Source organism: Lycorma delicatula, chromosome 11 (genome assembly GCF_047948215.1).
Source record: "Lycorma delicatula isolate Av1 chromosome 11, ASM4794821v1, whole genome shotgun sequence".
NCBI classification, from domain to species: domain Eukaryota; kingdom Metazoa; phylum Arthropoda; class Insecta; order Hemiptera; family Fulgoridae; genus Lycorma; species Lycorma delicatula.
The window spans coordinates 18,949,078-18,973,150 of NC_134465.1; the positions used below are offsets into that span (position 1 = coordinate 18,949,078).

The 24,073-nt window shown below is 32.5% G+C and overlaps 1 protein-coding gene across 1 annotated transcript in view; it reads right to left on the reverse strand.

The window, feature by feature from the left end:
• Positions 1-24,073, reverse strand: part of LOC142332475 (fat-like cadherin-related tumor suppressor homolog) — a 240,445-nt gene that overhangs the window by 14,659 nt on the left and 201,713 nt on the right. The window contains exon 2 of the mRNA XM_075378921.1: positions 16,109-19,494. Within this exon, the coding sequence (XP_075235036.1) occupies positions 16,109-19,463 (3,355 nt within the window). The 5' untranslated portion in view covers positions 19,464-19,494. The remainder of the gene's footprint in view (positions 1-16,108; positions 19,495-24,073) is intronic.

The window sequence follows — 24,073 nt, forward strand, 5'->3', positions numbered from 1 at the left end:
CTTTTTATTAACCCGCCGGGTTGGTCTAGTGGTGAACGCGTCTTCCCAAATCAGCTGATTTGGAAGTCGACAGTTCCAGCGTTCAGGTCCTAGTAAAGCCAGTTATTTTTACGCGGATTTGAATACTAGATCGTGGATATCGGTGTTCTTTGGGTTTCAATTAACCACACATCTCAGAAATGGTCGAACTGAGATGGTACAAGACTACACTTCATTTACACTCATACATATCCTCATTCATCCTCAGAAGTATTATCTAAACGGTAGATACCGGAGGCTAAACAGGAAACAGAAAGAAAAGGTAACTTTTTATTGGTTGTATATCTTTGGTGGAATTTTTTTCTTCCGTTTAACATAGTATCGGTAGAAAAATTAAAAAAAAATATTTGGAAGGTGATTTTGGAAGTGGGGTAGCGAAAAAAAATTATAATGGTTTTTGAATTTTGAAAACGTTTTTAGTTTATTTAAACACATAATAATAATTTTACAATAAAGGTTCATCAGAAATTACCCTTACACCATAAAAGAATTCACAGGCAACTTTTTTATAATTATTTTTCGCTAAATATGAACATATAACCAATGCCACAAAAGTATTACGACTTTGTTGTCAGCTTTCTGCTTCCTTGTATGAAGTAAAGGAAGCATTTTAATCGCGAAAAAAATTCGGTTTTCAGATTTCAACGGAAATATCCACTTTAACCATCCTGGATCCATTTTGACTATTTTCGGCGTGACTTCATTTATTTTTTCGTTTAACCTCCGGGACCACCGTTAGATATTGCTTCAAGGATTTGTACCGTGTATGAAAATGCCATGCCTTACCAGGATTCGAACCCGGGACCTCCGGATGAAAGGCAGAGACGCTACCAGTTTCGGCGTGACTTCTGTACGTACGTATTTATGTCGCATTACTCAAATACGATTAGCCGTAGAATGTTGAAATTTTGGAATTAGAACTCTTCTAACGTCTAGTTTTGGACCTCCCCTTTTGATTGCAGTCGACTGGACCAAAACTGCCCAAAAAAGCCCAAAATTTCCCCAAAAATTAGATTTCGGACTCTTTCTTAACTGCAGTAATAAGTCCTTATTGCTTTTCAACGGTATATCATAAGTGGTACTTACTTTCGTTGGTCGAATGTTATAGTCAAATAAAATTGAATTAATGAAATATTTGGATCTTGGAAGGAGAAACCACATCGGTTCGAATCGGACTTCATTTCCTATTTTTTACCGTTTTTTTATAATTTAAATATATTGATTTATTAATAATTATTATGTTCGGATTGTATAAAAAATTCTACAATAAATAATAATTCAACAACAAAAAAAAATATATTTAATAGAAACTTTGTCTAAATTAATAGGCGTACAAGAAAGAAAGAAATGTGGAAACCACATGAATCCACATCAGATTTTTACAAAAATTTAAGAAAATTTTATATTTATATACCCGTAAGAAACATTTTTAAAAAAATCTAATTTTATAGAACTACATGAGCACTTAGGAAATTTATCTTCACAAACTAGTCTGATATAAACGATAAAAAGAATATTAAACAGAATCGACAACAAGAGGCGTTTTACGACCGTAAAATTGTGTAATGGATGCTCCAAGAAAGCGTTATCAGAAAACCGAATCCTCTTTACCACTTTACCAATCGTTTTACATACCATCAAATCACGCTATAAAGTCATGTTAAGTGGGCATATTGACACCATCCACAAATGGTAGAAATAAAAAAAAATAAAAAAAACAATAAGAAAAAATCCGTTTTAATAAGCAGAGTATAAAATCGTTACATACTTTAATTGTAGTTTACAAAGAACGAAAAGTTATTGAATTAAATATGTGTGTGAAGGTGTAAGGGATTTTGATTTAAAGTTCGAAGGTGTCAGGTCCCTGACACCTTTAACGCCGCCAGTTACATCTGTCTCAGGCCAGTTTTTGGTATCATTGAAACTTCCGTTCATGATGTCATCTATCATCTTCAATCTTCTTCTTTTACCATTCATAGTACCCTCAATCACGGTAGTTAATATAATACTTCTTTTATTATATGACTAATCCAGTTCCCCAGATTATTATGGTACAACAGAAAAAAGTCATAAAATTCCTAATTATTAAACAAAATTAAAATTCCCCAAAATAAAGAAAATATTACAATTTTCAAAAGAAGAAATTTAATAAATTTATTGTTGTTTTTACACATATTTTCAAAAAACATTGTAATTTTTTCAAAATAAATAATTTTTTTAATTTTTTTTTAAAACATTAAAAATTTTAACAAAATGTTAACACATTTATTGCTATACACCTATTCTTAATTTTTCAAAAAAAAATCTTATATACTCGTATAAAGTCGAATTTTTTTTTTATCTGTCTGTCTGTTTGTATGTTCTTGCATCACACGAGAACCAACCGACAGACGTTTTCCAATTAGCAGGATACACTCGAGTTATCCTAGGAAAGTTTTAAATCCATAGATCACACTCTAGCCCCCTTGGGGCTGAAATTGTCGATTAAAAATATCCATTAAAGAAAGAAAAAAAAATTAATTTCTATCACTAGTGAAGTTTTCCTCATCAAAGATCTGTGTACTTCAGTTACCATAGTTACATTACTACTATTCTGACCCACCGGGTTGGTCTAGTGGTGAACGCGTCTTCCCAAATCAGCTGTTTTGGAAGTCCAGTTCTAGCGTTCAAGTCCCAGTCGGTTATTATTACACGGATTTGAATACGAGATCGTGGATACCGGTGTTCTTTGTGGTTTGGTTTCAATTAACCATACATATCAGGAACGGTCGATCCGAGACTGTACAAGACTACACTTCACTTACACTCATACATATCATCCTCATTCGTCCTCTGAAGTATTATCTGAAAGGTAATTACCGGAAGCTAAACAGGAAAAAGAAAGAAGTTACTACTATTCTGTCTTTTTCAGGTCTCTATAAAGGTTGAATAATTTATTATTTATAGGTCTCTGTAAAACCTGAATACTTTAACGAACGCTGCGGGGGTGCTGGCTAGATGGGAATAGCTTGCGAAGCGAGCTCTGCGGCCTTGGGGGTCGATATCAAGCGCCCCGAGACTCGCCTGCGCCGACCTGGGCCACGGGTTCCAGGGAGGAACCCCCTGCATAGACGAGGAAGTGAAGCAAGCCACGACGATTAATTATTTTATAAAATGGAATTTTTTTGTATTACATTATCCTGTGATTTTTTTAATAATCTAAGAAACAAAACAGCCTTTTTTTGCTTTACTTTCTTAAATTTAATTTAAAAAAATTATATATTTAGTTCAGAAAGAAATTTCTGAATATAAAAAGGAAATAATATTAAAATATTTTTAATTAAAAATGTTACCAAAGTTAACAATTATTAAAAATGAAAAAATTAATTAATTAATAAAATAGTTATACAACAAACTGCTGAAATATTTAGTACTAAAATAACAAGAAAAAAGGGATTAAAATGTTCTACAATTAGGAATTTCATATTTTTCAATCAAGGTGGTGGTAGTCGAGGTAAGGATTGAATTATTATACAAAATCCCAAACGGTGCGACAATATATTTGGATTTCCTGGATTATATCGATTCCACTTTTAAAAAAAATATTATGAAAAAAAAAATAATAATAATAAAATGAAAACGTAAATCGTTCTACAGATAAAGGAATGAAAAGACAAAAAAACCTGGATATATTGATCTGTTTCTTGAATTGTAGATCTTTTCTATATTGTGGTAAATAAAAATTTCTTTACGCAATAAACTTCCCTAAAATATAGGTCTTTGTACATTTTTATCAGTAGAAAAAATACTATTTAATTTATTTGGACATAATTAAAGTACAACTCGATTACTAAATATGAAAAAAGCTAGCAAAATATCGCATGACATTCCCGTCTACGCCGATTAAAAAGTGGTATTGAAAAATCATAAAAAATAACCTTAAAAAGTCATATGTTCTGACAGGATTATGCCGTTTTAAAAACTTTCTTAATTATCCTAATATTTGCCAAATTTACTATTATAAACGTCAATATAGAAAAAACCAAAAATGAGTTTTCCTCATTTTAAAAAATTTGATAACCTAAATACCAAAGGTTTTTTTTTATTGATTATGAAGATTATCAAAATAAGATTTAAATAATAATATTCCCAAATTACGAATAAAATTCTTTTGTGATTTTTTTTACCTTACTCTCCGGGGAAAATTTAGGAAAAACTTACTTATTTTTTCCGAATAGTTCACCTTGGAACATGTTAGATCAGCGATTCCCAAACTGGACGACGCGGCCTCTTCGCAAGAACGCCGCGAAATATTGTAAAAGCTTTATAATTAATCGAACCGACACATTTGTAATAATTAATTTGTCGTTAATGAAGAAAAAATATAATGAAGAAACGGGAGTTTTATTTGTTTTTATCTCTTACTTACGAGTAGTCGTACTTTTACTTACGGTAGGGCGCCGTGGAAAACTTTTAATTGAAAAAGTCGCGACTCGGAAAAGTTTGGGAACCACCGGGTTAGATCATTTATTTATTCGCGGTTGTTTCTTTTTTTATTTTTTCTATCTACCCGCTGTCTTTTCATCGTTTCTGATATCTCTTTTCTTCGTCTTGCTACCGGTGCGTTTAGATCAAGCCCTATCGCAAGCGTACTTGTCGGACGATCGAATCGATCGATCGCTTTGGGATAAGGGGAACCAGCTGCTAGTATCTTACTCCGTCCGTCTTAAAGGACGACCAAACCATCGGGTTCTTAAAGCGGTCCTCACAAACCGTCATTTCCAACGGTATGAAAACGATCCACGTAATTCAGCACCGATGAGTCTCCGTACCCGGCGTTTAATGTCTTTTACATTTTGACCCGCCTTCTATTTTCCCAACCTACCTCTGTACACATCCTTCGTGGAGACTAGACCCCGTTAATTTTAATTAAAATTTTACTGTGTATAATACAAAAATTAAATTCTCGTCTTTCAGCAAACATTTTACCGTTTTCTACTAAAGACACTAGTACGCGTAGACGGATCGAAGCAGAATGATACCGCTGGATGCGCTTTTGTTGTAAATAACATAACCTGTGTATTTGGTCTACCTGAAATTACAAGCGTCTACAATATTGAACTGTACGCCATCAAAATAGAATATCATTTAAAAAAATATATCGTCACATCCTTATCCGTAGCGATTCGTATAGCGTTCTCCAAGCTTTAGAGGATTTGTAGTCTGGAATACAAATACTATAATTTTTCAAATAAATAATTATTACAGAGATATATCATATCGCCGTAATTACACATAAATAAATCAGAGCGACAGTATTAGTATATATATATTTTTTAATTCCTCCTTGTGTAATAACGAATGTATAAAATAATTTCCGATACCTTCGATTATTTTGATAACTTAGGGGAAGAGATAGTTAATAGAGAAGATGATAAAACTGTAGAGAAAGATAACCGGGAATCGATAATACTGCAAGATCATTGAAATATTAAGAAAATCCCCTTCCATAATCTATTTATAAAAGCTTTAATTAGCTTCTATCATATTCTACCGATTATGTAGTAATTACGCTAGCGTAATTAAACAATATGAATCTTCTGAAAGATATTGAACGAAGGAAAAAAGAACAGAAGACCGTTAGAACGAAGGAAATTCCATGAATTTAATTCAATTCTTCAATTTAAGATATATGGACGCGAAACAGAAAATAAAAATGATGTACGCGTATAAACATTAGCGTAAACGGAAGAGGAAAAACTTTAATGAAATTGAAGTACTCATTTCCTAAACTGTATTAAACCAACTCTAGAAATTATTACACATATAAAAATATATTAGAATTTTTATAACCGTAATAAAAACTGATGATGAGGTCTAAGTTTTATAGGTAACTTAAACGGTTAAGATAGAGGTGAACATGAAAAACGTACACAAAACGAAGTCATATTTTTTACTATATATATATAGACACATTTCATTTTCTCATTTAAATCTTGTAATATTATTATTTATTAAAATATGTATCGTAAATATAATATTATGTTTATCTTTTAAACTGTGACGTAAAATAAAGTTGAGTGGCTTAATATCACGCAAATTATTATTTCAGTAAATTGAATATACATATTACTCTTAAAATGAATAGGAAACTTAATTTTACAACAGCACAAAATTATTAGATTGGAGATAGTAGATAATTTTTTTTTTAATTATCACAAAATTATAAAAATTTAATTCGACGAATTTAGTATCTTCCAATTTCATCAAAAGAAAATATATAAAATATTACTCCTAATTATTATTTATTATACTTAATTTTCTATATCACATAGTACTTTTTACATTTTGTAAAAAAAAATTGTAAATAATTTGAAATAATTCTGTTTCAGATAAGAACTAAATTTAATTTTTATTTGTAATAAACTCTAACTTCCGGGATTTACTGTTCAAAGTAACTATTTATGCTGATAAATTAAGAAACATGTAAATTTTTAATCGTCTATATAAATAAAAATGTAAATTTTCGTTTGTTTAAAATCTTAAATCTCCGAAAGTTCTTCACCGATCGCTTTGAATTTTTGACACAACGTTTCATTCGAATACGCAGGTGTTTTTATATACCTACTATTTATATATTTAAGATGTCCACCAGTTACAAGTAAAAACACGTTTTTTTTTGTTTTTTTTTAAACAGCGCGACATAAAAGCAACACACGCTACACTAAATATTTTACGATTCCATTTCAGTGTTACCGATGTGTGTGCCGTTATAGACTAAAAAACTACTGGACTGATTTACACGCGGGGAAAAAGAAAGAGAAAAGGGAAGACGGTAAAAAGGGGAAATGGAAAACGGGGAAAAAGAAAAAAGAAAAATGGAAGCGGAAAAGGGAAGTAAAGGAAAGATAAATGGAAAAAGGAAGTAGAAAGGGGAAAATTGTGGAAATGGAAGGGAAGTGGGAATATGGCAAAACTTAAAATGGGAGAAAGGAAATAGGGAACATGGGAAAAAGGAAAAGGGTAGACGGAAAGGGGGAAAGGGAAAAAGGAGAAAGGGTAAAATGGAAAGCTTAAATTTTGTGAAATTCCGTAATGTTCATTTTGTTAATGTTTTATCAAACTTTCAATTGTGTTCATTTAATCTATATATATATATATATATATACGCAAATCTAGCAATAGCGAAGCGTTGCCGGGTCTGCTAGTTTCAAATAAATCGCTTCTTATTTAAAAAAAGGTAATAGTAATTTTTTAAATTTGTACTACAGATGTTATATCTTTAGCAATAAATTTACAAAAATAACTCGCTTCAGATTAAGAAAATTAAAAAACCGAGTGTTTATTATCAAATCAAATTTCTGCTAATTGACGTAATTTTCTTTTATTATTTAAAATTACGTTTGAAACAAGTGAGAAAATTAAAAATTTTAAAAACCCACGGAGCCGTTTTGGAGAAACACGCAGCGCCCCTTGGTGGGATATAACCGTAAAGCTAATCTAAGAACCTCTCTGAGGCGATAACAATGCAATGCAAAAAACCTCATCAAAAACCATTTCAGAGAAACACATCTACTGCAGCGCCGCCTGTTGGCCTATAACCGTAAAACATGTCTAAGAACCTGTTCTGAAATGATACCTATTGTAATGGAAATAAACGGTGTTTATTAATTTCACTAACTAAAACTACAATAGCTAAAGAGAAAAAAATTCAAATACTTAAAAAAATTATAAATTATCAATTTTACTTTTTCATATATATATATATATATATATATATTTTTTTTTTTTTTTAAATAAGATACGATTGTTTGTTCTTTTCCTGACTGAATATTTTAATAAATTGAAGTCGTAGTTTGCATAGGATAATAATATCGCACAGTGATCATCCCAACCCACCGGGTTGGTCTACTGGTGAACGCGTCTTCGCAACTCATCTGATTTGGAAGTCGAGAGTTCCAGCGTTCAAGTCTTACTAAAGGCAGTTACTTTTATACGAATTTGAATACTAGATCGTAGATTCTTGGGTTTCAGTCAACCACACATCTCAGGAACGCTCTGACTGAGACTGTTAAAGACTACACTTCATTTACACTCATACATATCATCCTCGTTCATCCTTTTAAGTAATCCTGACGGTGGTTCCGGAAGTTAAACAGAAAAAGAAATTTAAAAAATGGAATATCATCCTATTATTCACAATAAACTATAGAACAAGCATTCTATATGTCTGCTTGTTTATTCAAAACAAGCACGCATTCAAGTAGGACATAAATGAATGAACGAGCAAAAACTTTCACAAAATGATAAAAATACTTTAAATTTTTAGCTTCTTTATAAGGTTGTAAAACTCTTTTTTTTCTGAGAGGCATGGCGATTAAACCGCAACGGAGTTAAACCGCTCGCAGATAATCGGAAGTTGATTGTACATTAATATACAAGGTGGCGCACGAAATGATCTAACTATTTTTTTGGCAATAATTGTTCAGGTAATAATAATTGTTCAAACATTATTATTGTGTTTTATGTTGGCAGAAGTGACAGCAGTTCATGAATAATTAGCTTCTTCTCTTTACGAGTGCGCAGTTTGTGTATCGTTCCAAGATGGCTGACACAGAAAGACTGACTGTTTAACAGCGCGGAACTTTTGTGTTATTAAACGAAAAGTGTGGTGCTTACACAAAAACGGTTTCGTGAACATTTTTAAATTCGGTGATCGCCCTCATTTAAAACAATAAGCAGACTTTACGAAAAATTGAATATTTATGGTTCAGTATTTTAGAGTAAGCGCGAACGGCCTGCAGATCTTCGTTCTCCGTAGAATGACGAAGCCGTCAAGAGCAGAGCAGCGCTGATGAGGAGCCCGGGAAAATAACAAGAAAAGCAGCAGCACAACTTTGGATTTCTAAACGATCTTTGCAGCGAATTTTAAAACCCGATTTAGATTTGATCCGTACAATATAACAGTTGCTAAATTAACGGCTGACAACAAATATCAAAGAATGGCGTTCGCTGAACGAGGTGTGAACCGAGACGTATCGTTCAACAATATTTGGTTTTCAGATGAGGCACATTTTCACCTAGACGGGGTTGCTTATAAACAAAATGTGCGTTTTTGGGCTTCCGAAATCCACACGAGCTTCACGAAAAGGTGTATCACGCTCCAAGCATGATGGTACGGGTCGCTATCTCAAGTTACGGGGTAATAGAGCCATTGTTTTTTTGAACAGACTGTGAAGTTATCTAAATACGCTGTATAATATTCATAACAACAAAGGATTTCGTGTTAAAGAAGTTGGTAGACGTGATGGTGGTCATACTGAACATGTGATAAGCAGAACATAATCTCCAGGTATATAGTAAACGCATTGTATTTTACTTTTCTGTATTGCAAGTCAAATAATATTTTTAACGAAACAAAATGTTGGATCAATTCGTGCAACACTCTGTAGATAAATGTAATTGAAATAACCATTTACTTAAATTGAAATGAACGAAATAACATCGTAAATACCCTATTAATAAAATAGTCTCTGTCAACAGAAATGTTAGTTTTTATAACAGTTGCAGTTAATAGCTTGCACATTACTAAACTAGAGATAATTTGCATTACTACTTCATTTAAGTTTTTATGAAAAGTAATTCGTCATGTTTATCATTAAACTGTTTTTAATTTATTCATATTTAAATTCATTTTTATTTAATTCATATTTAAAGGTTTCCGTAAGTTGTTCGTAAATTATTTAAATTTAAGTGACAGAAACGTATTAAAATTAAATAAAAAATAATTCTCGATAAAAACTTTTTAATTATGAAAAATGTACACAAATTAAAAACTGCTTACAATCAAAAAAATATTATTTTTTTCATAAAAAATGTCGATCCATTACACTTAAAGAAATCATAAGATTAAACTCTGTATATACATGTTTTTTTTTTTATTTTTTAACTGCATTAAATTAATTCGATCCTCGATAACACTATTGCTAACAAAACTTTGATATTTTTTGTTATTATAATTTCAAAAATCTTATACGATTACAAAACGTAGAGGAAGTTTATATAGTAAAAATAACTAAAAACTTAAAATTTCATAATAATAAATTAAGATCTTCCTATATTTTATAAAAAAAAAAAATAAACATATTGGTGTGTGAGTGTATCTAAAACTAGACAGTCAGACTCGCTTCGCTCGCTCCAACACAGAGGGGGTCTTCCTTCTAGCCCCCCCCCTAGACAAACACAATTCTAGCCCGCTGTGTTCATTATCCTTATGGTTATGAGAATAATTCTGATAAATTCTCCAAACGAAGTCATTGGAAAGGGGCTTTGCAGACTCTTAGTTTAACAGATCTTTGGATTTAGGATGGTTTCCATCCATTTCCAATCAACAGTGCTTCAAGTACCTTCGGCGCTTCTTGAACTGGAGATAAATGAACCTTTCCTGATGCACAATAAATTCCTTTTTTGCCGGTCTCCGTGGTGCGAGTGATAGCGTCTCGGCCTTTCATTCGGAGGCTCCAGCTTCGAATTTCGATTAGGTATTTACGCAAGCTACAAAATTGTTATTTTATCTCATCCTCCGAAGTAATACCTAACGGTGGTCTCGGAGGCAAAAAAAAAAAAAAAAAATTCTATTCATCTCCTTTACCCTTTACAAGCATGACGATAAGAACACAGTTCTGTAATGGCGCCAATATGTCCATGATCGGCGTAATTAATCTGTACATTATAGCTAAAGCCACTTTTATCCTTATGTGAATATGACAGTGGTTCCCAAACTTTTCCGAGTCGCGGCACCCGTTTTTAATTAAACATTTTTCCATGGTGCCCTACCTTAAGTAAAAGTATGACTGCTAGTAAAGTAACAGATAAAAATAAATAAAACTCGTGCATCTTCATTATTTTTTTACTTTATTAACATTAATTATAAATGTCTTGGTTCAATGAATTATGAAGCTTTTACAATATTTCGCGGCACCCCTGTGAAAAGGCCGCGCTTCCCCGGAGCGCCGCGGCGCACAGTTTGGGAATCAGTGGAATATGGTATCTATATAATGAACTCGTGAGAAATTTAGCTGCAGTTCGCGTTGCAAATTTACTGCAACTCAAGTCTAGGCGTAGCGCTTTCGATCAGCAGTTAACCGAGAATCACGCACTTCAGCTGTTTCAGAAGACCGAGATATCCTTATCATTTTAGCAGTTTTTGAGTAATAGAAAAGGTTACTTCTCTTTCTTAAAGGCATATATTTTTTACCTTTTCATAATCCAATAGCGAGAGGCAAAATAAACCGTAAAAAATTCCCTAAATATGTTTTTTTAAGCTAATAGCAAAAATAATAATAATCGTATAATTAATATTTAAAAGCGTGTAGATCTGAACTTGAGAGATCTTTTACCAACATAACAGAAATATAACGAAGTAAAAGAACCATATTTTTCTTTAATGAATTATTTAATATCCAATTAGAAATATTATGGTATTTCTAATCGGAGATAATGATCAAATCTCTAATATGTAAATCTACAAAGTTTTATTAAAATCTGTCAAATAATTTTTGCGAGATGCGCACGAAAGGACAACCCAATTTAGCATTACATTACATGTACAGATGATACGTAACTATTCAAAATTATATTAAAAACGAAATTTAACAAAATATTTTATTTTTTTGCACCAGAAAAAATCAAAGTAATATCTAAAAGAACGGTTGTTCATACTGTCAACCTGATTCACATATAGCTAACAACTAATCAATACGGAATAAATAAATTTGTAATAAAGTTGATTTCTGATTAAAAGAATGTTTTGTAATTTTATTTATTTTTTTTTGGAATAATTTTTTTAGATGTATAATTTTCTTTATGAGACTATTTTCATACGTCATATAAAAATAATACATAGTGATTTTATTTATTAAAATATCTTACTTTTTTTAAATTAAATCCAATACATCAGAAGAAAATTATAAACTCTCTTGAATTTTCTGATCTATTTCCACTAAAACGAATTGATTACATCAAAAAATTCTTAAACGGTCTAAATAGGTGACTAAGCGGTCACATTTATAAAGAGTACACTTCTTAAAGTCCATTACATCGATATGTAGATATTCAATCACGTTTACGACAATCCTTTAACTGAAGAAGTTGAAACGGTATAAATCTGTAATTTCCTGTTTTCAAATATTGTAAAAAAGGAAACTAATAAAGATAGTATGCGTACTGAAATATTCTATCTTAACGAAAAACCCAATCAAATTTCTTCTGCTAAACTGGATTACATTTTAAAGAATTTTAAAATGACACCTATACGATTAATTTACATTTTACAAATATGTTTTTTTTTTTAATTGTTATACTACGAATTATATTCTGTTTTCGGAAAATATATTTTATTTTTTACTAAGTATAAAATACAATTATAAAAAATCTGATGTGGACATCATATGTCTTACGTGTAGACCCATTAAATTATATAGACACGTTTTTTTTTTTTTAAATGATAAGTACATAAAATTTTATTTCATTAATAATTTCTGATATTTTTCATATTTTTTTTGTTTTTATTATATTGAATTATTATTTATGGTAATTTTTTTTTTACAAGCAGAGGTTAATAATTATTAATAAATCGTTATATTTAAATTAGAAAAAAAACTTAAAAAAAAGGAAATGAAATCTTGGATTCGAACCGATAAGCCTTCCCCTTAAAATATCCAAATATTTCATTAATTAAAATTTCATTTGGCTGTAATTCTAGAACCGATGAAAATAACTACCACTTCTGATATATCGTTTAAAAGTTCTCAATAAGGACTTATTACTGCAGTTAAGAAAAACTTAAAAATCCAATTTTTGGGGGATTTTGGACTTTTTTGAACACTTTTGGTTTAGTCGATTGCAATCAAAAGGGAAGGTGCAAAACTAGATGTTACAACAGTCCTAAATCCAAAATTTCAACGTCCTACGACTAATCGTTTTTTAGTCATGCGAGTTACATACGTACATACATAACATGTACATACAAACGTACAGAGGTCACGCCGAAACTAGTCAAAATGGACTCAGGGATGATCAAAATGAATATTTCCGTTGAAATCTGAAAATCGAAATTTTTCGCGATCACAATTCTTCCGTTACTTCGTACAAGGAAATAAAAACAGAATTAAGAAAATACTTTCAAGTAAAACAGTTTTTTTTTATTTAATATTAACTGTCTTTCAAAAGAATATTAATCCATTGATAAAAAGTCTCTAAAATCAACAGTAAAAAAATTACGCGTAGACAACAAAACTAAAAATATAATCAAGATTATCCTAACAGAAACATATTATAAAGGAAGAAGAAGTAGAGTTGTGGGGAACAACAAATAATACTAATAAATGTCATACAACGCTTCCAAAACAAGGTAACAGGGACAAATGCGGAAGCACCATGGTTCACACGGAACGATGAGATTCACGAATACCTGGAGCTTCCGACGGTTCGTGAGGTTGTGAAAGAATACTATTTTAAACACCAACAATATTATCAAAATCACGTCAACCACCAAGCGATCAATCTGCTTCATAACAGCGAAGACTTCCGAAGGTTCAGACGCCTCCATGATCTTGACTTAGTCGTACTGGCTACTGAAAGACAAGTTTGAAATTACTATCGCCAAATCTAACGATGGCATTTTCATTTACTTCTTCATTTTTTTTTGTTTATAGCTACAAGTTATTTTAGTTTTGTCAATCTCTATAATATTAATGTCTATTGACTCGTTATCACTTGATTATTTGTTTGTTTTTATTTACTACTTATTTGTTTATCGGTTAGTTTTTCTTTATTGTTTGTTTTTATGGAAGTGAAGTGAGGTTTATTAATGAACTTTAAGAACATTACTTAACCCACCGGGTTGGGCCAGTGGTGAACGCGTCTTCGCAAATCAGCTGATTTTGAAGTCAAGAGTTCCAACGTCCAAATCCTAGTAGAAGCAGTTACTTTTATACAGATTTGAATACTAGAGCGCGGATACCGGTGTTCTTTGGTGGTTTTTTTTTTCCTTCCCCTACTCAACCCGACCGGATATCCATTTAAGTATACTCAGTCGGGGAGAGTGTCCTTTTACTCTAAGGGAGTGTCCCCCGCCCACCGGTTGTACACCCGGCACGGCAGGTTAGCTCCCCCGGTCTCGGATCTTTAATTTTATTTTATTCGCCTGCCTCTAATCCCCCGCCTCGGAGACGGGGTATGGCTACGCCACCTCCCATCCCCTCAGCAGGGAACCGGGTCTCGGTCATTATGTCTTTGCCTCTAATCAGCGGTACCGCCCCCACTAAGCACCGAGGCACCCGCAGGAGCGGCACCGCCAACCGGGACTCGATCTTTTATTTGTCCCACACTCCCCAGGAGTTCCCCCCCTTCTCAGGAACCCGCACACCACGGCGTACGGGCCCTCCACGGAGGGACTGTCCTCCCTACCCTAATTTCACAAACCCCTTCTTCTGTCCTCTTCTTCCTTGGTGCGTAAGATTTCCCCGGCAAACCTACGGAACAAATCCCAGTTATCGTCACTATAGACCATCCAATTTAAGAGGTTTTCAGGTGTAAGTCCGTTGTCCGAAATTTCTCTTCTATTTGGAGCCCATCTTGGGCATACAAACACAGTGTGTTCCGCATCATCAGTCTCTGGGCAGTACACACATTGTGGGGTAGGTCTTTTTCCAATTCTAAACAGATAATGGCCGTACTGAGTTTATTCATTTCACCTAAAGGAAACTTTATTTCAAACATTTTCTTTCTGTATTTATATCTATCTAGACAGACATTTTCTGTAACGGTAGACTATTTCAGCTGTTGATTAAAATACACTAGTCGAAAAAAAATTCTGAACTAAAATTTATTGGGTAATTATTATAACCATTTCTAATCAAAACTGGAGTCAGACAAGCTAATGAATGATCAATATTTCATTAAATTACCTATAAGAATAAGTAGTTAGAAAATGGAGCCAAAACCAAAAAGAAAATGAGAGTGAAAAAGAAACAAAAAGACTAAAATGTATTTTTCTTTATCTGTTTATCCTTTGGTCCCACGAACGTAATTACTTCAGAGGATGAATGATAATGATATGTATGAAAGTGTAGTCTCGTTCAGTTTCAGGTCGACCATTCCTCAGATGTATGGTTAATTGAAACCCAACCGCCGAAGAACACCGGTATCCACGATCTGGTATTCAAATCCGTATAAAAGTAATTGTCTTTACTAGGATTTGAACCTTAGAACTCTCAATTTCGAAATCAGCCGATTTGAGATGACAAGTTCACCACGAGGCCAACCCGGTACGTGACTCTTAAATGTAACTGCCTACCATTTTCAGATGATATGCGTGGTTCTAATTGCTTAAAACTTGTCAAAGGTAAATTTAAAAATGATAAAAACAGCCAGCCAAATCAGGAATCACAGAAGAAATTAAAATACTTATTCGCCTTATTCGGCTGATAAAAGTCACCATGTGACTTTTATCTGTTCCTAAACTTCAAATCTGCATTAAAAGGAGCAAAATTTCAGACCGTTGAAACTGTGAAACAAAAAGCGGCACGCGTCATGAAAGAGCACGCAGAAGAAGACTTCCAGCACTGTTTCGAACAATGGAAAATTCGCATGGAGCGTTGTAGGGATCGAGGAGAGGGGTAATAACTAAATATGTATAAATTTAAAATAAAATATTTTACAGCATTGGTCTCGTTATTTAATAGCCACACCTCGTATATTCAAAATAGATTTACAAGGTTGACTACTTATAGTATAGGAAATTAAAACTTCATTAATTTTTTAAATTCTATATAATCGTACATGATTTTCTTAAAGCCAATCTTATATTCCTCCCTACCAAAAAATGTTTTGTCATCCTTACTGGATTCATTGTTTTCTCTTAATATTTACAGCTTTTCCCGTTTAGATTTTATTCCTGTACTCCAGGATAGTTAATAAATTATGTAAAATGTAATATAAACGTTATCGAATAAATAGGTGATGATTATAAACATAAATATCTAAATATATAAAAAGGTTTTATATAAAAGAAGTACATAAGGCTTACCTTCATCATCGATTGAGAAATATCCAACACCACTGCCAGCTCTAATATAATATCCAACTCTTGAATCATCACCAGGAGGATCTGCATCTGATGCTTTAATAGTAGTAACTAACGTACCAATCGGTTGATTTTCAGCAACGGAAGCACTAACCACAAAATCATCAAATTGAGGAGGATGAAGATTTTCATTCACATCAACTATTTCAATAATTAAAGTCGCTTCAGCACTTAACGATGGTGTACCGCGATCTTTAGCACGCACTGTTAAACTATGAATCTGACGTTCTTCAAAATCTAATTTTTTAAGTGTGCGAACGGTTCCGGTAAGACGATCTATCTTGAACGGTATATCGACTTCAGCTTCACCTAAAATACTGTAACGTATCTCACCGCCTTGCCCTAAATCAGGATCAGTCGCACTCACGATAGCTACTACACTTCCTACCGGTATATCTTCACGTGCTTTTACCGAATACGAGGATAAACTGAATGTGGGAGGGTTGTCATTTATATCGTCGATACTAACACGAACTAAAGCATCAGAATGTAAGGAAGACGGATCCGTTGAATCACCACCGCAATCGCTAGCTCTAATTTTCAATTCATATAATTGTTGTTTCTCTCTATCTAACGGTGCCGATACGTAAATCATTCCGGTATTTGGATCTACTTTAAAATCATCTGTGTCTGTAACCATTGAATATGAGATTTCAGAATTTTTACCTAAATCGATATCGGTTGCATTAACTCGAAATATAACAGTACCGTTTCTAGCATTTTCCGTAACACGAAAACTGGCTAAAGATCTTTGAAATTTTGGTGGATTATCATTTACATCTAATATCGTTATAGGAAGTACTCTCGATGCCGATTTTACAGGTCTACCTAAATCTGATACAGTTACGTTTAACAAATATTCAGTCTCTCGTTCTCTATCAAGGTAACCGATTACTTTTAATTCTCCGGTATCAGGATCTAACCTAAAAACTGAATCTTGATCGCCGTATGAAATACCGTATATTAATTTACCATTATATCCTAAATCACGATCTCTAGCGCGTAACTTTGTTAAAACGAAACCTAGCGGTGCCGATTCGTTCACCTCTAACTGTACCGGAAAACCGATCCATTCTGGTGCGTGAACATTTTCACCGTACCTTGACGGCATCATTGCAAATTCTTCCTGATTTTGTGGATTATTGTTACGTTCAGCCGATGCTATGACTTCTGTTAATCTTCTTGCGACATTTGTATCACGACATTGAAATTCACCGGTATTGTGTTTCGAATTGACTAAATGCATATGTACAGTAGTAACATCGGCAAAATGTGTACCGTCTGTTGCAGTAACGTTAACTGTTCTTTCGTTAACTAAAACGTCACTTAAATCGCATGTTACCGATAGAACACCGGATGTCGTTTCTAATGAGAAACAACTATCTTCATTACCGGATACGATTCGATAACTTATAATATTACCAGCATCAAAATCTATAGCAGAAAGAGTAATAATTTCACTACCGATCGGTAAAAATCTAGGTACATTCCCATCACAATCAAGTTTTTCAAATTGCGGCCTATTATCGTTAACGTCTTTTAATATTATTTTTAACTGCATTTCTGTTTGTCTTCTATAAGGTAAACCCCAATCAGAAGCTCTAACTCTCAATACGTATTGCCTTCTCATAGATTCATAATCTAAAACTTGAGTTGTTCTTACGTTACCGGTAAAATGATCTATTTCAAACGGTACAGGATTTAAATTTGCTATACTATAAGATATGTATGCGTTTTCACCAGAATCTTTATCGCGTGCTGTAACTTTAGAAACTGAAGTTCCGGCCGGTTCATTTTCATTAACAGTAACAGTCACTTCTGCCGATTCAAATAACGGATCGTTATCGTTAGCGTCAACTACATTGATTTTAACTTTTGCAGACGACTGTTTTCTAGTTCCAGCATTTCCTTGATCGATAGCCGAAACGGTTAACGTGTAAAACGCTTTTGATTCCGCATCAAGAGGTACTGCTGTATATAACATACCCGTATCTGGATTTATATGAAATTCTCCACCTTCGTTTCCACCAACAATTTCTAAAAATACTTGAGCGTTACGCCCTTGATCGGCATCTGTAACTTTTAAACGTATAATTGGTGAATTAACTGGTGCAGTTTCTGGTAAATCGACTTCATAAATTTCACGATCAAAAACCGGTGCGTTATCATTTAAATCCGCTAAATGTACGGGGACAGATTTATACGTCTGTCTAGGTGGAATACCACGATCGATAGCTCGTAACGTTAAATTATAACCTTGCGGTGCAGATTCCCTATCTAATAAACGAAGTACTTCTATATTAAATTCATCCTGTTTAGTCGAACCGCGTGTAATCCTAAAATGACCGTCTGGATCACCATCAACAATTTCTAAAGAACGAACTTGTCCGTGAATTCCTTGATCCCGATCGACAACTCTTACTATTGCGTATATATCTGCGTTAGAATTTTCTACAATATCCGGTAAATGATGAACATAAATTTCAGGACCGTGTAAATTTACTTGTTTTACGTTAATCGTTAACTGCGCTGTACTCGGTTTTCCACCACCTTTTAGAACACTACCTCTGTCTTGAGCTAAAACTGTTAATCGATGGATGGATCTTTCAGTGTATCGAAGAGGAAGCGTTAAAGTTACAACACCGGTAGTAGGATGTACGGCAAACTGTTCAGTGCTTTCTTGAAAACTATAATAAATTTCACCATTACGTCCTAAATCGGCATCTTCTGCCGAAACCCTTAATATACTTTGATGTAAAGGTACATCTTCTGAGACGGTCTCTTCGTATTCAGTCGGATAAAATAACGGATTGAGATCGTTTGTATCAAGAACGGTTACTATAACAGTCGCTTCCGTTTCTAATACAGCTGTTTTTTTGCCGTCTCTTTTAGTAGCCGTAGCGCGTACCTCAAGTACGTATCTATCTTTACGTTCTCTATTTAAAACATCAACGTTACCCGTTCGTGTCCTTAATAATAAAAACCAAAAATCACCGACAAGACGTTCTTCTGCTTTAAAAAACCTGTCTCTATCACCGTTTGTTATTTTAAATCTAACTTCTAAATCTTCATCGCTTCTATAAACTCCCATTTTTTCTTCAGGAGTAACAAATGTTTTTCCCATAGAATTTTCTGGAACGGTAACATTATACGATTTTCTTGTAAACTGAAAATTTTCTGTCGATTGACGTGGAAACTCTTTGTTGATGTCATCTTCCGGTAATAAATGAACTGAAGGTAGAAGCAATGCCGTGATTATAAAACATCCCAGCCACAGCCCAGGGCATCGCTTCTCCATTATACGATTAACTACTATCTCACCATGACATCTGTAACAGATAAAATAAAAAAAATACTTAATTATCAGTTATTTTAACAATATAAAAAAATTATACGATTAATTAGAATATATTTATCAACGTTATTAGGATATGTATAGTTGTTGCGGGAACTTTACATATTTTGGTACTTCAAAATATTCACAAACTTAATTTTAATTCACGTTTAATCAGTTATATTATGTATAGGTATCCATCGTTCTCCATTTCCGACAAAATTTCGGCTGAAAAATATCAATATGATAACAAAAAAAAAACCTTTCGGTACCCCGGAAGGCGGAGGTAGATTTCACCGATGCTAAGTAGGGGATAAAAAAAATTCCACCTTAAAGTTACGAAAAACTTCGCATTTACTCAATACGACAATAGTTGACGTGAAAAAAAGTTTCAAATGTTTACCGTTCCTTACAATTCCAGCAACCTTTTGATCATATCAAAACTTGTTTCAAACAAAAAATTTAGTTAATGTTCAGAGGACTAACGAACATTTTAAACCGATTCGATAATGTGTTTAAGAAGGGAGGTATGACTTTTTTGTCTTCGAAATCCCGTTTTTTCAACCCCTTGGGCCAATGGTTGGTGATATCAAAAGTTTCATCTTACATAAGTTTTAGGTCCTTAATCAAAGAATAGTAGGAACTTTAAACGAATTCGGTATTTTACTTAAAAATAAATTTACAGCGATATTTTATTTTTTTCCAAAAGTCCCTCCCCCATTTCCACCCACATGGTCAGACTTTGGCCGTTACGAACTCGACCGAAATTTTCGGGCAAGTTATTTTTGAATTTGAAAATGATTGGCGCATAATTACGGCAGTTATCGTGTCCACAAGAATGTGAAATATATACATATAAACTTTAGAACTGACGGTGGTTTTGGGATCTGGGGGATGGGAAACGCGAAGAAACGTCGAAATTTTCGGGAAGTCAAATCACGGTACCAATTACAATAGGTAGCTTTGTTATGAAATCTATCTAAAAACTGACAACAAAACTGTTATTTTGTTGGCATTGGGTATTTATTAACATACGGAAAATATAATGATACATGAAATAAATTTAAAAAAGATCAAAAAATCGATATTTTTTTCTTTTATCTCTTTTCCCGCCCACAAAATCACCTCCTAAGAAATTTTGTTGATTTGTCTACGTTGAATATATTAAATGTAGAAACAAAAAAATTCCACTTAAATATGTACGAACACTAAAAATTATGTAAGATTTTGTTTTTGGGTGTGGATAAATTATGATAAAACATTATTTTAATATTACTATTAAAATTTTAAACTAAAAAAGATTAAAAAAATTAAACAACAATCCAAGAACAAGAGGTTACAGAACACAAGAGCATGTGCAATCCAAGACCATGTGGCTACATGTCCGCAGCACTGCCAACCGCACGTCACTACATATCTCCATTGTTCGGTTCTTTTCTGAACATGTATAACATATATAACTATTTTCTGTTATTTACACTAATTATTAAATGAAACGTGGACATTTACGAAAACTCAAATACTTGGCCGATTCCTATTCTTTCGAAATATAGTTTTATTGCTGAAGCAGTAATAATTATAACCGGGAACGTAAAAAGATAAATTCAGAATAATTGTATTTTTATTTTAAAAAGTACAGGATATAATTTATTATAACAGCTATAGGCCCATTAATTTGTATTACTGATTAATAAAACCGCTTTTACGGCAAAATGAACGTCGCCAAATTACCATTAAAAAATACGTAATAATATTTTTAAATTTGTTAATAACTACTCACAGATGTATTTTTTCCAGTCGAATTCAATTAAAAGATTAACACAAAAAATAAATACTAGTTAAGATCTTGAAATTGGCAAAAGAACAACAAAATAGTGATTTGGTTCGTCACTGGACGTATAACAATAAATATTAATTAATTAAAACAAACAACTTTTAACATTCAGTAAAGTATTTTAAAATGAAATAATTAAATGGATATGAAATATAAATTAAAAGTATAGTTGTATTAAATGAAACAAGTAAATACTGTTCCTACCTGTATTAAACAAAATGAACGGTTAAATAAAATTAACGTACTCGTATGTATATATAAATCATGACTATACGTATGGGACTTACGTCGTACAGTACTGCAAAACAAAATAACAATAGGCAGTTTAACCGTTAAACAGATCTAAACAGTATTAAACAACATACTATACACTAGTCATTACAAAATAAATAAACGATGACGTAAAGTATAAACATGAAATAGCACAAGGAATGTACATTAAATACACATATAGAAGATCCTGATGTAATAATTTTACAGTATATTACGAGTAAACTTAAATAGTCAAAATATTTTATCAATTTATTCCACGTCACTCGTAAATTACAAAATGTTCCTCCAAACCTACCCTAACCTAACTTAACCCGATATAACAATAAAATATTAATTCTGCTCTGTATGTAGTTGACGTCTTCACTAGAATGATTAATTAATGAAAACATTCTATATTTAAACAAAAACAATTAAACGAAAATTAATTATACCTAGAATAAAACATAGGATAATCAATTTATAACTGTTTTATTTAGGTTACACATCTACAAGACTAACTTAATCACAATAAATTTTAATTTCAATGATATCTGATTGACATAACCTTAAATAGAAATTATGCGTATAAAAAAAAAGAATTGACAACATTCTGTAAACCGATAAAAAAAACGTACAAAAACTATTATTATACGCCGAGGCAATTTTTTATATTTGTAACTGAAGAAAACGTTGTTAACAATTGTTAAATAAAACTGAAAAAACGATTAAATTAGAGGTGTATTTATTTTCAATCTCGACTAAGAAAAAAAAAGTCCAACAATTTTACGTGATTTATCCAAACGTTTTGATAAATTTATGATACATGCAGCTTACTACTGTTAATCTATATAAATAAAAATGTAAATGTTCGTTTATTCAAAATCTTAAATCTCCGAAAGTTTTTTACAGATTGCTTTGAAATTTTGACACAACGATGCATTTGAATACGCGCATGTCTTTATATACCCACTACTTATATACCTGAGAATGTCACACCTGCGACAGGACAAAAACATGCTTTTTTAAAAAAAAGAACCCTATCTATTGAATGCAAAATCAATACACGTCATATTAAATATTTTACAATTCCATTTCAATGTTTCCGATATATGTGTATCCGCTATAGATTAAAAAAACTACTGCACCGATTTACGCGCAGAGAGAAAGGGAAAGATCGGAAAAAAGAAAGAGGGAAAAATCGAAAAGGGAAGAAAGGGAAAATGGAAAAAGAAAAAGGAAAACGGGGAAATGGAAAGGGCAAGATAAAAGAAAGGGGACGGGAGAAGAGGAGGAAAGGAAAAAACTGGGGAAAGGGAATATGGTAAAAATGAAAATGGGGAAAAGGGAAAGGTTAAATTTCGGGAAGTTCCGTAATGTTCATTTTGTAAATGATTTTTCAAACTTTTAATTGTGTTCATTTAATCTATATATATATATATATATACCTCAAATTTAGCAATAGCGAAGCATTGCCGGGTCTGCTAGTAACATTAATAAAATTTCTTTTAACTTTCACTTCGGTTATCAGAAAAATTACAGTTTTTTTAGTCCTTAAAAATGTTTAATTAAATCGATACTAATCGATAGAAATCTACAGATGTGAATTTCCTGCGTGCGATCCTTGTAATAACAGATTTCGTAATAATTAATATTTAGATAGATTATACCTTAATAATTATTGTAAAAATTTCTGAAGGAGATTTAAATAAATACTGATAAAGTATTGCAAAATATATTACCAAAATAAGATTTAAGCATCAAAATTTACTAATTTCAAATAACACTTTTTTTTCCTTTTTTTTAATATTAAGGGTTTTATTACTCTGAGGAAATAATTTAGGAAAAATTTGTGGGACTTCTGTTTTTTCCCACAATGGTTTGTTTTTTCATTACGTATTACGTATTAGTAATTGCTCATATTATTATATATTTGGAGGTATTTACACAGAAATTGTAAATATAGTTTAACCAAACTTAACCTACGTTCAATAGTCAAGATTAGCGCGCGTTTGGTTAGATTATATTTATAAACCCACCGGGTTGATCTAGTCGTGAACGCGTCTTTGCAAACCAGCTGATTTTCGAAGTCGAGACTTCCGACGTTCAAATCTTAGTAAAGACAGTTACTTTTATACGGATTTGAATACTAGATCGTGGATACCGATGTTCTTTGGTGGTTGGGTAATTAACCACACATCTCAGAAATGGTCGACCTGAGACTGTAGAAGACTGGCTACAATTCACTTACATTCATACATATCATCCTGATTCATCCTCTGAAGTAATATCTGACGCTGATTCCCGGAGGCTAAACAGGAAAATAAAGGAAGGCGGTGGGCGATTAATGGCAAACATTGTTTTCCTGTTATTTCAAATTAAAATTAAATACCTACAATACAAATACAAAAATTAAAGGGACACCTATATTTTAGGATAAAAAATCATTGTATTCAAACTACTTTAGCTTTGCAACCAAGAAACGAATAAA